Source organism: Semicossyphus pulcher, unplaced genomic scaffold (genome assembly GCF_022749685.1).
Source record: "Semicossyphus pulcher isolate SPU_LCO1_2020_fin unplaced genomic scaffold, fSemPul1.0.p SCAF_8, whole genome shotgun sequence".
In the NCBI taxonomy this organism is placed as follows: domain Eukaryota; kingdom Metazoa; phylum Chordata; class Actinopteri; order Labriformes; family Labridae; genus Semicossyphus; species Semicossyphus pulcher.
The window spans coordinates 11,589,876-11,606,974 of NW_027211759.1; the positions used below are offsets into that span (position 1 = coordinate 11,589,876).

A 17,099-nucleotide genomic window follows, 5' to 3' on the forward strand; every position below is an offset into this window, starting at 1 on the left:
TAGGACGTAGATATTTTAAACATCAAAGTAGTGAGATTTAACACTTAGCTAATGTTACTCTGACTTACTTTTTCACTGGTACAAAAGGCTAAAGTTTGTTTAAAGGTATTCTGGCAGTTTGTGTCTCACGAGGACCCCTAGTGGACAGTTTACGGACACTAAAAGGAAGCAGAGTGCTTCATGTCGCTGGCAGGCAGCCAGTGAGGTTCCAGTCACAGTGACCCGTGTGCGTGCTGCTCCAACAACAGCGGGGAAAATGTCGATTTTTAACTGATTTTGAGTCTACTTTTTGCAATATGTATGGACACAGAAGGTGATGCGTTTACTGCTGCAGTGCTTTATACAAACTGACAGAACAGAAGCGAGGAGAGAGACGCTATGATGAACTCAGGTAAGTGACTGAAAACTTCTCGGTTTAATTTATGTCACCGAATACAGCACAAAACGGGACACTTAACTACAACAGAACCATATTTTAGTTACGTGTTTGTTTACTTATATTTACAAGACAACTCAGAGTAACAGAGTGAAGGAATGCAACAGATGTAGTATAGATTGTAGCTGAAGCTATGCAGCTCCCGTCTTTGGCTGTGCTTTTAATGTATTAAAGTGGATAAAACGAAATAAAACAACGTGTCTTATTAATGCTCAGATAAATAAGAGAAATGTATCATATCTTCTGTCCTTTAACGTGTGTGTCACTCTCAGATAGCATATTTGTAATTCATTTCCCTGTCCGTCAGTCAGTGGTTGAGTGTGCCAAGAAACTCCCTATTCAACTTTAATTAAAAAGGTGTCAGACTGTAGCTGGCTGAAAAAAGAAAATATGATTTGATTTACTGGAAAAATGACCTCCTTCCTGTCAGCAGTTCAGCCTTTTACTGGTTGTTACTGTTTGATTTTTGGACACTAGTTCATCCAGATGTACCAGTTTGCGTGACTTCTTTCCTGTCCCCCTCCTCCATTTGTCTCCCACTCTTCATCTCCCATCTGCTCCTCCTCCTCCCCCTGCTTGTTGACTTGGACCATTAGCTGGATTACGGTGCTGTTGTGTGGAGTGGCAAAACAAATGCCTTGTGATATCTGACCCCCCCCCCCGGAGCGGGGGTTTTAGTACTTTACAGCAGTTCTACACTAAGCTGTAGGTTAGGATCAGTTAGTGAGTTGAAGAGTGGACTCTTATTAGGGCAACATCTGCCAGACTGCTGAAAATGCATCAAATGCACCATCTGGATATTCATGACATGCTTTTTTTTATTAGGTCGGATTATGATCCATAATCTTTTAGCTGTGTATCAGATTTCAAGTGCTTTACTTTTACTTTTCTCTCCTCAGGCATGGTCAAACCACCTGTGGCCCCAAAACCAAAGCTAACCCTTCCCCAGAGGCAAGGCCTGTCTCCTGCAACCCCCAGAAGAGATGGCCTCTCGCTCCCGTCTCCCGGCACCCACAGGAGGGTTAAACCAGAGCTGGCCCCCAAACCCTGCCTCTCCAAACTCACCTCTGCTGTGGAGTCCAAACCTTTCGTTGCAAAGAGCCTCCACCAAACATCTGTGAAAGAAACCCCTCCGAGGACGGACAATCTTCTGAACTCCCAAAATGGAATACAGCAAGAGAACAAGAAGCCAGATTGGGATTATATCATTCCTATTTGTCTGTGTAGCAATGAAAACTGCCGGTGTTTACGGAAAACGTCGGTAAATAAAATTGAAAGAGACTTGAAAACATTGCAAAAGGGTAAAACTGAAGAAAACAGAAAGTTCCTCCCTTCATCTCGAGGTTCTGTGGAGAACAGTGGAGAAAAAACTGACAACCATAAACCACATAAAGAAACATTTACTTTGGACAAAAATCTCAACACAGGCGTAAATACAGTGACCTCCAGGCTGTCTCTTCCTCACAGAACGTGGAGCGATGAGGCGAATGGTAACGTCATACCTCTGAGTGCAGCTGGGCGAGGACCAGAGGATGATGCTCTTGGCTCAGAAGAAGCACCTTGTGAGCCTCGACCCAAAGCAATCCCAGCAGCCTCTAGGAAGCCCGTCCCTGTACCGCGGAAACCCCGGGTGGCTGTGCTGACCCGTCAGGAAAAGGTGGAGGAGGAGGAGAGGGAAGAGGTTCTGATCCAGGAAGGGAGGGACATGAAGGTGTCATCACCGTCTGTCTGTGTACCTGTTGATAACAAGCAGACAGTTTATCTCTCCGCGAGGCGAGCCTGCACCGCTCCAGCTCCTCCGCCCAGGAAAAAGCCCTTTCTGTCCACACCTGAGAAAGCACCAACCTCTGCTGCTCAGACACTCCCAGAGGATGTGGAGGAGGAAGACCTGGGTTGGGACAGCAGCATCCAGGAGATGGAGGTATCTGTTGACAAGGAGGATGAAGAGGTGGAGAAGGAAGGAATGGGTGATCAGGAGACAAACCACACAGACTTTAATCCTAGTTCGCTCAATCAACCAGAGGTCAGCCAGCCTCTCACAGCGGAGCATGTGGTGGTCAAAGTAGCTCCGATGAAGCCCAAAAGGCACAGCAGCCCAATGGCATGGATGCAGAAGAAGGACTCCTCTGAAGAGAAAGAAGAGAACAAACCAGGGCATAATGAGAGAAGGCAAGATAGTGTTTTGATGGACAGAGCAATGAGGGAGCTGCCTGCAACTCCAGACGAGAAAACAAGCAGAAACCTCCTCACGTCTCGGGCCGACAAACCAGCTCGCTCCAGCCTCGGCAAACAGAGAGCCAAGTCGTTCTCTGCTGCCGACCTCCTCCGCTCGGACGGACAGAAGAGGAACTCTTTCCGGAAACTGCTGGACTTGAAGCTCTCGGTGAAGAAGCTGATTGTGAAAGGAGGCCAGAGTTCGGATAATGAACTAAACGTGGACAGTGACCAGGGTCATCACAGGGTCGAGCGTAAATTCTCCTGCCCGCTGATTAGAGCAGGAGTAGAGCAGAGCGTGGACGGAGATGAGTTTTCTCATGGAGCAGATCAAGATGTTGACTATGAGAACATCCGGCACTATGAGGAGATATCAGACTACATGAATGTGGGAACGGCAGCGATGTCTCCTCAGACCTCCCTCTCGCAGACAACAGCCTGGCAGAGCTCGATGTATAATGATGAGGGCATTTACGAGGAGCAGGAGCCGTACATGTCCTTTGAGAAAAACACAGAACAACTACAGTGTCCTTCACCAGACTATGAGAGGTAGATTATGATGCCTTTCATTTCTGTCTCTTTGTCTTGTTTCTCTCAGTACTTATTTATCTTATCTAACAGTATACATTAGGGGACAGCTCTTGTTTATAAAGAGCTGGGTGATTACGGAGAGACTCCGAGATGACAGAGTAGCACGTCACATTGTGTCCTTTTGTTGCAGATTCCTGTCAGGGGAGTTTGACTGGTATGGTGGCTCGCGTGCTTGCACATTGATTCATGTGTTGATGGTTTTTCGGCTGACCTTATTATTTAAGTTACACATGACAACTAAAATAATCTTCCTTCTAACTTGAGTGATTAAGTTGCTATGTGAGGCGACACTTAAACTAGACAACCTTTAGCCTAGAGGCAGAAAATTGCAGATTGGCAGTTTATGTTTGTTTGAGAAGTGTTTAATTTGTTAAAGGATCAGTTCTTCCTAAATGTTAGACCTTTATTTTCTTTGTACTGCCCAAATACAGTACAACGAAATTGGAAGGGTGTCCTGACGCGATGCAGAGATACAAAAACAAAATAAATACATTTAAATAAGAACCACAATTTAAAACAATATTGCACATTGCGCCCTCTTTAGTATTACACACACACACACACTTATATTTGACATTTGCGCGTGGAAGGGTTGTCCTATTGCACAGTGTTAATGTTCATGTGGATTGCAGCTATGGCTCTGGCGTAAAAACTGTCCAGCTTGTGCGTTCGTGCTGATTCCTCAAGGATGCGGCACGCTCCTCTGAGGCAGCGTGTGTTAATTATGGCTAGTCTGATTTAGCTATATTTATATACTAGCTACATTTGAACAGGTTTTAAAATCTCTGTCGTGAGATTTTTTTGCCGACACTCAAATAATGTGGAGGTTAAGTAATTCAGTTTGTGGTGCTTGTTACTTTTACTCTGAAATGGAGCTCAGTTGGCCAGAATGATCGCCCTATCACAGATGTATAGTATCTGCGTTTACGTTTCACAATATCCACCAAAATAAAAACTTTTAATGCAAAACGATTTAGAAGTGTTGTCGTCATGTAGTCTAAGCTCTGACTCTATAGTTTACGATACTCTCAGCTCTGTCTGCGATCTCTTTTCCGGTTCCGGCGCCGCTCGAGCAGAAACCTGTTGCAGTAGCTTTTTCTCTTTATGCGCCCTTAATGTTGCACTATCCACTTTGTTGCTATAACACTGTAATGTTGTCCCCCTGTGTGGAACGAATAAAGGATTATCTTATCTTATCAACACATGTAGCAAAGCGATTAAGCTGAGCTTATTCTGCGACATATTCTCGATGAATATTTTTGCTTATGAAGTCCTCTGAGTAGCATTACGCTTCGATATGCGATGCAAAATTGGATGCACATCATAGAAAAGAAAAGGTCTAGTTTAGCAGAACAACAGAGGCATTAAATCAGAAAATGGAGCTTTCCTATCATAGTATTTAAATGATCAAAGTAACTCTCAGGAAGCTTGAAGTGTTTTGCTCGAGCAGCCAGTTTGCTGCTTAATCAGCACTATACAAATACAAATCACATCAAAACTACATTCTGGGAAGTCATGTTTGCAGTTTTGCTTTTATTGAGTTTTGTAATGAATAGCCGGCGAGCAGAAGTCATTTGAAAAAAAATGGGATTACAGTTTGTGTAACTGCATACTCTCACAGCTTAGCGTGTCCCCCTTTGTAGTTCAAACTGTGCAAATATCACATGTTAAAAACACGCTGAGCAGCTCAGTCACAGTTAATGACATCAGCTATGTTGTGCATGCCACTATGTGTTATTTAGACCCGCAGACTCCGGCTTATTGGTTTTGTCGCTGAGCCTTGGCTCATTTCTTCTTCTGCGGTTTTGTTCAGGGAGGTTCTGTTGTTTCACATGCGACGCCCCCTCTGGGAATTGTGGCATTTTAGCTATGTAGTTTGTCTTTGATGCAGTTCTCTACAGCTGATGATATCTAGTCGCTGTAGAGCTGCATTGATTAAATGAACAACGTGTGTGACAGTCAGTGGTTTGTGTCTGCTTTGGCTGTTCTTCTCTTTTTGTTGGATATGGCAGCATCTAGCCATACTGCTGCTCTGTGACCTGACGCAGGCAGCTGGAGCCAGAGCGAGTGTTATGTGATGGTGATGATGATTATCATTAAACGTTTTTCCGGTTGTGTCATGTGCTCCTTTTCCTGTGTGTTCTTTCTTTATGACTCCCTCTAGATCACATCAGGAAATGTTCAAGCTCTCTTGGTCTGACGCTTTTTCTCTCAAAAAGAAACTCCATCATTTTATGTGCTGAAACATCTCCTTTACCATTCTTACTCTTTTATTCCAGTCGTGTACCTTGTGTCTGCAGCTGCCTGTGTGTGTCAGAAACACCTGCACAGTGTGTTCATGCTCCGTCATCTGCTTCCTCTGACCCCTAACATCCTCTCCTTTTGACAGAAGCTCTGTTGATGAGGAGGTGGCCCCCCTGGATGACGGTCCCTCAGATGATGACATCCTGGCCAACACCTCAGACGAAGAGGACGAAGGAGACAGCAGCTCCGTCTCGAGTAAAGGAGACCCGGAGCAGCCAGAGGAGAGCTCGGTGAGGAGTGAACACTGTATGACTTTAGTCCCTGGAGGTGCTCAGAAATGTGAAAGAACTTTGTGTCCTTTTGACACCTTGTTAGCTCTACCTGAATTTATGATGATGCACAGCAGGTATCTTCTGCATTGTCATGACCTTCACTGTGATTTATTACAGTGCATTGCAGTTCTAAGTGTGTGCTTTTGCCCCTTTGTTAGACGCAGAGTGGACAGAAGAAGAGCAAGATTCAGCACATAGCCACAGAAATTATGAGCTCTGAGAGCGTGTAAGTCTTAATTTGTTTCCTTTAAAGGGGCCATATCTTTTGAATGGATTTTCTCATATTTTCATGGGTTTCACATTTTGGTGCGTTTATTCCTCAAAAAAGTGAAAACTGCATAATTCCGTGTTTTTCCAGAATTACATTTTTAAAAAGGTCGCCTCTTAAATGAGTCGTTCAGAACAGCTGCAGGTTTCTACGTTAAACCTTGCTTTCACTGAAATCGACCAATCGTCATTCACCGTCATTCACCTCAGGCGGCCTTCTTGCTCGAGCTTGTAGTCAAGTCGTTGTCAAGATTTCAGCTTACCATTCAAATACCTCCTGGCGATTCTGGCTTGTATATGTCAGGCCGAATAACCGATCCTAAAGCAGCCATGTTTTCTACAACTTTGGAGCGAGTGCAGTGCGGCCGCTCCCCCACGTGTGATTGCACATGTGGGGGTGGGGCTACGCGGTCACTCCAAATACTGCCAATCGTGGCTAAGGTCTGACCTTCGAATGGCTAAGCGGCTTGTTCGTTTCAGCAGGAAGGAGAGGCTCCGAAAAATATTTAAATTAAAATAAATATACAATTTTTAAATTGAAACAAACGTTACCAACATGATTCTAAAAAAGAATAATAGAAAATTGATTTTATCCTTACACCTAGAGCTGTTTAGCCTGGGACATGGTTTGCTTTTATTTCCTCATATTTCGCGATACCTGTCTCTGAGACGTCTACTTCCACCCCAGTATATGTGAGGTAACAGGAAGGCAGTGTGTGGTGCTCTCTGCATTGAAAAACAACATTTAAAAAATGAAACAGAAGTATCTCTTTCTAGAAATATTATTCACAATACTCTGGATAATCAGCAACCATCGTGATGTCACAGGGAATACTTTCCAGGTCTAGAATTAAACTCACAATAATCCGTAAACTATACTCTGCATCTTTTAACTAATTCTTTGTCTTCCAGGTTTGTTGACGTCCTGAAGTTGCTTCATGTTGTAAGTACACAAAACAACCTTTGCTTCACACAAAAACAAGCTCTGTGTTGGCAGGAAAAGAGCAGAAGCTGCTGTTATTCCGTGTATATTTTATCTGGTGTTGGTTTTCTGTCAGCGCCCACATTCTCCATATGTGTTTCATTATGCTGGAAGCCACCGCGGCACACCCCATGCAGGATAACACTGTGTGTGCGTGTAGACCGCAACGCTCACATTCCTCATGGTTTCCCCCAGACTTTAAATCGTGCAGTGTGATCTGAAGACAACACCAAACTTATCTGGACTTAAACTGAGTCGTGTTGTCCCATTTTTTGTTTGTAATTTTATCTTGAACAGATTAAAGCAAGCAAAACGATATGATGTAGTTTCTCTGCTGCACTTCATTCAGAATGTGTTTGAAAACCTCTGGAGGCAATATTGTAAAAGGTGGGCCATCATTGATAGAGCAGAGAAGCAATAATCGTTTGGATACTTCAGATTATCTTCTCTGCAATGCTTTCATAATGTCTCACTTACTTATATAGATGGAAAGTGCCAGAACTAGAGGGACAGAGTTTAAGAGAGAAGAACAACCCTGCTTTCTCACCTCTTCAAATCATGTAAATCTTGGGTTAAGAGGGTCCCTGTGGAGATGAACAGTAAACAAACAAGTTATGTTTAAATTAAAGGAGCAGTGCGTCACATTTTGTGGCATCTAGTGACGAGTCTCCTCATTGCTCCCAACTGACAACTGAAGGCAAACAAGCTGTGGCTGCAAAACTTGCAAAAATCATGGAAAGCCCTCTCTAGTGCCAATGTTTGTCCGCTCTGGGCTTCTGTAGAAACATGGCTGACTCAGTGCACAAGACATGCTCTCTATAGAGATATAAATGGCTCAACAGAAGCACAATACTTATTTTCAGGAAACATACCCAGCAATGTTATATTCCTGTCGAGGGAGGGAAGCCACTGGCCTTTCTTCAGGCACACTCGCACCGAGCCAAGGATTTAGTTTGAAATGCCGTAAAAAAAACCCAGCAACATCAAAGAGGGCATGACTAGGAAGAGTCATTAAAGATGCCTTTTAGATTTCTTGATTCTTCCTACTCACACCCTGAGGAAGACCCGATGAGGGTGGAAACTGGTCGGCGTTTATTTTCAGTGTGCCTGAAGAAAGCCCAGCGGCTTCCCTCCATCGACAGTTTACTTTTTAACCTTCAAGAGCACCTGGAGTTTAACACCTTGCTCCCGTGAGCACCATAATTATATTCCTTTTCTGCCAACAGATACTCCCACCTTACAACCTTTAAGTGTTACTCACTAAAACTTGTTTATCTTTGAGGTCTATAAACGTGTTGAATGCATTTATAAAATTCCTCATCAAACATTTATGTGGCCATTGGCAGGACTGTGTATCTTCTTGCAAATGCACAAGATGAACAAAGCAGGCACCCACTCATAACAAAACTGCTTCATATTGCTACAGAGGACAAAAACTCTTCATGCAATTATCTTTACGTAACAGTCGGTGTGATTTACATGAAGAGCGGATGATGTGAGGGAGTTCAGATGCCTGAATGGTCATGGACATGGTCAAAGTAAAAACTCTGCTTCTTTGTTTTCTACAATAAAAGATCAGTACAGTCGTATGAGCAGATGTTCAGAGAGGATAGGTCATAAACAAAAGATTGTAATAGGACTGAGTCATCAGCTATGACTCCTCGCTGTGGAGCACAGACAGGAAGCGCTTTGGTCTCTGTAGAGTTTAGAGGTATGAGGTCCAGTAAGGAGGAGCAGTCATACCAAGCTCAGAAGAATGTTGAGGTGACTCAAAGTGTTTTTCTTTATCGCTCCCAGGCTCTCAGCCAGCTTTTACACAGTAATGTGTTTATTTATCGGTTCAGCCATATTTTAAACAATGCCTGTGTTTGGCCCCGTTTGATCCTTCTATCAGGTAGAAACATATTCTTCCAAAATGTCAACTGTCCAGCTTTGATTTTCATCCTGATGAAAATGAATTTTTTTTTTAATCTTATCAACTTTCAGTATTGTTATTTCATGAAACCTTATTTTCTTCCCTTTAAACCCGTGTCCACATGACCCTCCTCCTTCACAGTCAGCTGTTGTGGTAGGAAGATCACACATGTAAACCACGGGAGCTCTCCTTTAGATGCTGAGTCTGGACGCGGTTTTATTTGCCATGTGTCCCCATAAACCACCTCAAAAATCCACATCATCAGAAAAAAGAGCAGAAACAGCCCCCTCAAGCTCTCGGCCCTGCTCTTTTAGTCCTGATTCACTGCGTGCTGGAAATTTAAGAATGCTTAATGTGAGTCAGATGTGTGTGTCAGCAGGATTTTCTTCTTTATCTTTTATTCTTAAGCTTCCTGGCGCCTACTGGTATCTCATTCATAGTTTTTGGGAACAGCTTTAATGATTCGCAGAGCAGACAATTTTAAAAAGCTGCATTTTCTCATAGAATTCATTTTGATGCAATACAGGGTCACTACCACGTTTTACACACTGTGGGCTTTCCTGAGTTCCTGAATGTGGCTTTCTAACATGTCTTAATATCTGACAACAGGACTTCCGTGACGCAGTGTCCAGAGCGTCTCAGCAGAGCGGGAAGGCTGTGATTGAGGAGCGGCTTCTCAACCAGATCCTGTATTACCTCCCACAGCTCTACGAACTCAACCAGGACCTGCTCAGAGAGCTCAAAGAGAGAGTCGCCAAATGGTAGTATTTGCAATTGTGTGTATTTGACTGATACAGACTCAAGGTGCCGTTATGAACCCTCACAATATGGCACAATATATGTAGAAATCCCTGTCACAATATTTTTGCTTACTTTTGCTCTGTGGCTGTCTTCATGGTCGTGGTCGATGCCTCGGTTCCTTGTAAGACAAATCTATAATGTAGCAGCATAAAAACATATTCCAGACCGTTTCTGACTGAAGGCTCTTTCCTGATGTAACATGACAAAACGAGGTCCATAAAGAAATGTTTTCTCGTGTTAGAAGTGGAGGAACTTACACAGAACTCTCACCTCAGCCCAGGCTGTATCCCCAGTCTTCATCTAAATTACGGGCTAAACTGCACCTGAATCTGTGAGCCATGCATCATCACCTGACATCAGTGTCTATCTGCACTAATGCTCTTGTGGCTGAATTGGAGACATTCTTGTGGAAAGGGTAGGGGCTTTAAAGCAGCATATTAAAGTTGTAATCTCGAAGATCTCAGTTTTGTTCTCTTTGGCGGCACCTATGGCGATAAATGGTAATTGCGGGAGCACACTTTCCAGATATCCAGACAGTGCTGCATGTGTGACGTCCACGGTTGGCTCTGGTTGTAACTCTTGATTTTCCTCACTGACGGTCGCTTTCCTTTTTAGACTGTTTGCCTTCATCTGAGCGTCAAATTTGTTTCTTTTTCTTTGGATTTTTGTTTATCTTTGAAGTTGTATCTGTAGTCATCCATCTTTTCTTTGTTTGTTCAGCCATAGTAGATTACTGTTTACTCGCAACACATGACCGGAAAAGCAGCCGCTTAGCTCCGCCTACCCTCTCTGGCAGACCAACCACTGCTGGGTGATGGAAAACGCGTCACTAACTAACTTTTACGTGAAAATCACCTCAGACACCCAGTCTGTAATACTGCGAGATTATCACTTTAACACACACAGTTTTAGACTAAGATGTTCAACAATCTTATATGGGTGTTATTTCCGGTTGTCAACAAACGTGAGTCTACATACTTTTGGTTCTGTTGTATGAACCGGATGAAAACCGCATTCCTGAAGGCAACTTACCAGTCAACCTTAATCATGTATGTTGTGTAACTAAGTTATACAGTACATTATACTGCACTGTTCCAAGACTGCACAACATGTTATGATGATTAAATGTTTTCTTCCATTTAAAAAAAGAGAAACTGTGGCTCACTCATTAGCCAAAGCCCAGAATGACTGGAAAGCTCCCCAATATCACCACTGCCACCAGTCTGTCCCCCTGTTTCTCACCTCACTCCTGACTGAACACTGTGTTAGGCTTTCTTATGTCGCAAACTGTCTGTCCCCTGTAAAACAATAGGCAAGGTAAAACTTCTTAATTATACAATTACACATGAATAATAATGATAGTTAACGGGCTGTAATTGATAATTAAGTATAAACTATTGGACTAATTATCACAAAGACCTTTATTCTGAAACGTTCCAAAATACAAATGTAGAATTTTACTTACTAAAACACACAATTTATTTACACATATTTTCTCAATGTGATGTCAAAGTGTTTCATTTATCTCATTCTGCTTTATTCTATGTACAGGGATGAGAATGCCCAGCTAGCAGACATCTTCCTGAAGAAGGGGCCGTATCTGAAGATGTACTCCACATACATCCGAGAGTTTAACAAGAATGTGACTTTACTGGAAGAGCAGAGAAAGAAGAACCAAGCGTTTGGCGCAGTGGTGCGGGAGTTTGAGGTAAACAGGCTTGCTCGACTTGTTTTCTGTGTCTGCATGGGTGGGTCAGTGAGGCTGTTTATGTTTGAGATTGTGAGTTTGTTTTGAAAACTGGGTCATTTGTGATTTGGTTTTTCCTAGGCCAGTCCACGCTGCGCCAACCTGGCTCTGAAGCATTACCTACTGAAGCCTGTTCAGAGGATTCCTCAGTATCAGCTGCTGCTCACAGGTACATCTGCAAGAGCACACTTACACATTATCCATAAGTCAGAGTGCAGCTTTATTCACCTCCAAATCACTTCTAGTTATGGGCTCTTAAACTTTGCATGTGTGCCCAAATCTGTGATGTCCCATTACAGGCGTCATGCTGCCCTCTGCTGTTCAAAAATATAATCAGTCATTTCTGTCTTGCCTCTTCAATCCTCATATATAATAAGATTTTTTGAAGTGCAGCCCACATCAGATTTGGTGACATAACAGGAGCTTTAACATGAGGGGGAGCTTAGTGTTTCATGAGTCTAATGCATCAGTCGATCCCTCATTACCGAAATGTGAAGAATGTTCCTGCCGTCACTCTTGTGTAATTGTGTTATGTAAGCACCTGCAGACCTTGTTGTCCAGGATTTTAATTTTCAGACTACGTTCCAGGAATTCACTGGAAAACACTGATCCCTTGTAAACCAGCGTACAAAGTAATCTTCACTTCAGTGGACCGCTGACCCTTACTGTTAAAGGGCCAGTTCGCCAATTTTCAACCTCAGTCCTATCATGCTATTACGGGGAGCTAATGCCATTATGGTAGAAAGAAAATGCAATTTTGCTCTGTGCCTTTGGAGGACGTTATCCGCTTCTCCAATGGGCCCTGGAAAACCTCCGCCAGACTACGTAAAACACATCATCTGGCGGAGGCCAGGGAGCTCGCTAAACTACACTTCCTCAATCTAGGACGCCCGCTTCCGATGTCATGTCTCGTTCAAAATCGCCAGGTTTGAAATGTAGACTGCAGACCTGAAGATTTTTTCGATTTTCTCGTCGTATTTTGGATTCTGTACCGCTCTGAGCCATTGCCTACAGCGAAACAAAGTATTTCACTCCAGCGTCTCTTGCTGGGTCGTTCCTTTCAGAGGGAGGGTGCAATGCATGCTGGGTGTTGTAGGAATATAGAATGAGAGAAACCACAAGCTGTTTGTACAACTTCCTCCACACTTATGGCACCAATTTCAAATATTATTGCGTCTATCGATTACAGAGAACACCAGCTTTGACTGACAGTGGCTTTTTCCAATTTCTCGTTTAAATGTTTTTATGTTTAGATTATCTGAAGAACCTCTCTGAAGACTCAGGCGACTACAAGGACACACAAGGTAATCTCTTCTACATCCGTATGCTCTGAACATCAGTGGGATGAAGATATACTTTGTCATGTTCGTGATGCACTTTTCACATTTTTCTCCACTCAGCTGCCCTTACAATTGTGAAAGAGGTCGCCAATCATGCCAACGACATCATGAAACAAGGGGTGAGAAACCAACAAGGAATCTATCAGTCAATCAGCAAAATTCAATTAACATTTTAATTAAATCCTCTGTGCGTGTAGCTGAAGTCCACTTCTCTCTGTCTCAGGACAACTTTCAGAAGCTGATCCAGGTGCAGTGCAGTCTGAACGGCCAGCATGAGATTGTCCAGCCTTGGCGGGTAAGAACATAAACAATTTGCTCTTTTTAAAAAGAATCAATTTGTTAATGTACCTAGATAAAAATTTAATTACATTAATGCCATTTATATTGATCACCAAAGCCCTTTTCCCGAAATATAATACATTTTTCAGATGAAGCAACATGATTAATAAAGTAAAGAATCAAATGTACCTTTAAGCAGTCCATTTAGTGGCTGTTTTTGAGCATTTGATTATAGAACACTGTTTTTCCTCAGCAGATAAAGTTAGCCTGGCTGTCATGGAATAGCAGATTCTATTTTTATTCTACTTGAATGACGTCTTGTCTGTGTTCGCTCAAAAGTCAAATTTCAGACTTGACCTTAAAAGTAGCAGTGGTCAAAACAAACTCACCTCAAAGTCCTGAAGTTCCTGTTTTCAAGGTTCAAAATGATCTTTAAAGTCAACAGTTTCAAACAATACAATAATTTATGAATGACAGTTACATGCTTTGAATTTTGACTTATACCACAATACCACAATATATGTTATTATGCTATAAAAAAGCCATACAATCCAAAGCTTCCTGTCATTTATGTACATTCTGCATTATGTGCTAGAATGATTTGTCAAACAAATGTTTTTGTTTTTACCTCAGGACATTGTCATGCATAATTAAACGTGCAGAACAACACGTAATTTAATGTGTTTTTATGACATTATTGTGCCGCAGATCTTCCTCAAAGAGGGCGTCCTGCAGAAGTTATCCAGGAAGGTCATGCAGCCCAGAATGTTCTTCCTGGTACAGTAATACTTCTCTTATTACACTCTCACTCGTATACAATACACTCTCTGACCTTTTCAGTTCAAAATGTTTCTGTGAAGCTTTGATTGTGATCTGATGCATGTCCCTGTTCTGTCATCAAGGCTTAGATAATGTGCTCATGAACTTTGTATGGATTATTAGCATGTATGAAATGTGTCTGTTTGTACCATTTTTAAAAACACCCTCAACAGACAAAACGGACAGAAAGAACAAGTTGTTTTGTTGTCATTTCTCCTCCAGTTTAACGACACATTGCTGTACACCACTCCAGTTCAGTCGGGCCAATACAAGTTCAACAACATGTTGTCTCTGGCGGGGATGAAGGTGAGAAACTTTTTTTCTTGCACTTCTTATCTTTTAAATACAAATTATCAGATGATGTGTTATACTCGGCCATCACTGCTCAAATTACAGGTTAGCAAACCGAACCAGGAGGCCTATCAGAACGAGCTGAAGGTGGAGAGCGTGGAACGCTCCTTCATTCTCTCAGCGAGGTAATGATCACAAACAGAAGATATCTCATGATAATTCATTTAATAATTTAATAATTTGTCATTTCCAAACAGTTCCCTTGCAGGCCTGTTATCACTGTGTAGGCGTAAAGTCAGCTTTGTTTTCTCTCTGCAGTTCGGCCACAGAGCGAGATGAATGGCTGGAAGCCATTTCCACAGCGATCAGTGACCACACCAGGAAGCACATGTCGTTTATATCTGGCAAACCTCCAGAGGAGGTAAAATAACGACACATATTTCAATGTTTGCAGCATACAGGCCCTTCTTGTTGTGATAAATATGATATATAGTTAAATCTTATCTTTTTCCATTACTTTCAGGTAGAGTTGAGGGATTATGGTGATGGTTTTCCCTTAGGATCCAAAGCTCCTATATGGATCCCTGACCCCCGGGCCACCATGTGTATGATCTGCACCTGTGAGTTCACCCTGACATGGAGGCGACACCACTGCCGTGCATGCGGAAAGGTGAGGTGACTGGTTTGGTAGGAAAATCCTCTCCTTTCAAAAAAGCTGACTTATAAACTTAACATGAAAGCAGAGTGTGTGCTTGCATGGTGAAAACAATCGCTGTTGTATAATAAGTTGTATTTTATACTCCATCATCCCCACAGGTGGTGTGCCAGTCTTGTTCCTCCAACAAACACTGTCTTGAATACCTGAAGAACCAGTTGGCACGAGTGTGTGACCAGTGTTTCCTTGATCTTCAGCAGCAGAAAAGTAAGTCTTACTCTTTACAACATTACTGCAGCTGGTCCAAACTCTCAGTCATCATACTTTTGTTTGTATTGGCTAAATAAAAATAGTGCATTTGACACAGGCATACCTTGTATTCAATGTATATAAAACGCATATTACACAGTTTACTCTGTTTATCAGGTGAACAGGCCCTATCAGCAGCTGTGTCCCCTGGAAGCAGAGCTACCTCTGCCTTCTCCAGGAGGCAGAAGAAGATACCTGCAGCTCTCAAAGAGGTGACTGATTCTTTGCCCTGATCAGGATGCACTGTTGTTCATAATGACATGATGTCTCATCAGGTGTGGTTTGTTTGTTTTAGGTTACTGCAAACACAGACAATTCCTCCATGAGTGGGTATCTGCAGAGGTCAAGGGGCAATAAGAAGCAGGGGAAGAAGCTGTGGTTTGTCATCAAAGACAAGGTCCTGTACACATATGCTGCTAGTGAGGTAAGGCTCCCTGTTTGTCTAAGTAAAAGCCCAGCATTATGTTATAATTAAACAAAGGGGAAGCTATTTCATGTTACTCTAACGGCTGCCTTTTATTGTGTCTTCATGCAGGACGTTGCAGCCTTAGAGAGTCAGCCCCTGTTAGGATTCATGTTGAAAGTTGATTCATCACAGAAGTCACAGTTTAAGCTTTACCACAAACACACGCTTTACTACATTTTTAAAGCTGATGACGTCCAAACAGCACAGAGGTACAGCATACAAAGAGATTTATTGCAATTCAGGAAAGCTTCGCTGCACTTAATATTATATAACATAATATTAACAATAATCTTTCTTTTTTTTTTAAACAGATGGATCGACACATTTAAAGAAGCTACGGTGCTTTAGCGAAAAGTGTGTCGCTTTTCAACATTCTCTTTTACCCTTTCCTGACAATGTTTTACCTCAGTGCTCTCTGAATTCTGCACAAAGCATCAGGAGACACCATGTTAGTTGCACTGAAATGAATTCCAAATATATTATAATGTTACTTTTAACACACATACAGTAGTTACCTTTTACATTGTTCCAAGAGCACTCATGTGGAGGTGGGAAATACCCATGATGTTTTTGTACATTGACATGAATTGTTTCAACCACCAATTGTTTATGCAGTTTTTTTCTTCACCTTAAGAACGATCTGTAGCTATGTTAGGCTTTGATTTTTTTAATCAGATTTTTTAGCAACATTTTTGAACCTCTGAGGCACAAATAAGTTAATAAAAGCCTGCTGTAAATAGATAAATACTGTCATAACATTTTGATCAAAGTTTAACAAATATTTTTAGAGGTCAAAACAAATCAGGTGTTTTGTTGTTTGGGAATTATTATTGTATTTCACTTATGCTGGCTGTAGAACACACAATATACAATATTCATGCTTGTTAAAGAAACTGTTACCTCACATTATTTAGCATTTCTTTAACTCTGAGACTTACCTCAAGTCTTAATGGTGTATCAGGGGATTTTTTTTACAGTGGACATACCTTTTAATATGATGTATATTGCACTTAAATAACTCAAATGGCTGTACATTATATCCCTACACATCATTTGTAAATATAGAGGACTGTAAGTTATAGGAAATCAGATTTTCCCAAATCTCACTTTTAATGTTTATATTCTGTCACTGAAATAAATGTTTATGATACTGTGCTTTGTGTTCTGGTCAACTTTAGAAAGAGGGAACAAGCAAATTAGCTTTGCATTAAAAAGATAAAAAAGCAACATGTTATAAAAGTCTGCAAATGGGGATTAAATTATATGAATACAAAATTTACTGCAACTGAAGAGCTTTATGAGAAGATTATCTATTGTATATTTTCTAAACTCAATCACAATCACAAAGGGGTTTAATGCTGCAGAAATAATAATGCACTATGTCATCCGATTGCTACAAATATGTCATAAC

The 17,099-nt window shown here is 41.8% G+C and overlaps 1 protein-coding gene across 2 annotated transcripts; it reads left to right on the forward strand.

Annotated features, from left to right (window-relative positions):
- Positions 1–221: 221 nt before the first annotated feature.
- Positions 222–16,833, forward strand: LOC138612829 (FYVE, RhoGEF and PH domain-containing protein 6-like). Of its 2 annotated transcripts, none has more exons than XM_069686296.1 (21): positions 222–391; positions 1,336–3,199; positions 5,631–5,775; positions 5,976–6,043; positions 6,997–7,027; positions 9,591–9,742; positions 11,334–11,490; positions 11,611–11,698; positions 12,783–12,833; positions 12,930–12,988; positions 13,093–13,164; positions 13,857–13,925; positions 14,190–14,273; positions 14,364–14,443; positions 14,577–14,679; positions 14,782–14,928; positions 15,075–15,180; positions 15,340–15,434; positions 15,518–15,646; positions 15,758–15,897; positions 16,000–16,833. In XM_069686296.1, the coding sequence occupies exons 1-21, from the start codon at positions 379–381 to the stop codon at positions 16,034–16,036; spliced, it is 3,690 nt and encodes a 1,229-aa protein (XP_069542397.1). In that variant the 5' UTR covers positions 222–378; the 3' UTR covers positions 16,037–16,833. The 2 variants fall into 2 exon arrangements, with proteins under 2 accessions (XP_069542397.1, XP_069542398.1); XM_069686297.1 differs by having other exon boundaries at positions 5,982–6,043.
- The last annotated feature ends 266 nt before the right edge of the window (positions 16,834–17,099 follow it).

Coding starts and splice junctions, on each gene's coding strand:
- LOC138612829 (XM_069686296.1), top strand. Junction 12,989..13,092: donor ACGACATCATGAAACAAGGG/GTGAGAAACCAA, acceptor TCTCTGTCTCAG/GACAACTTTCAGAAGCTGAT. Junction 14,680..14,781: donor CTGGCAAACCTCCAGAGGAG/GTAAAATAACGA, acceptor CATTACTTTCAG/GTAGAGTTGAGGGATTATGG.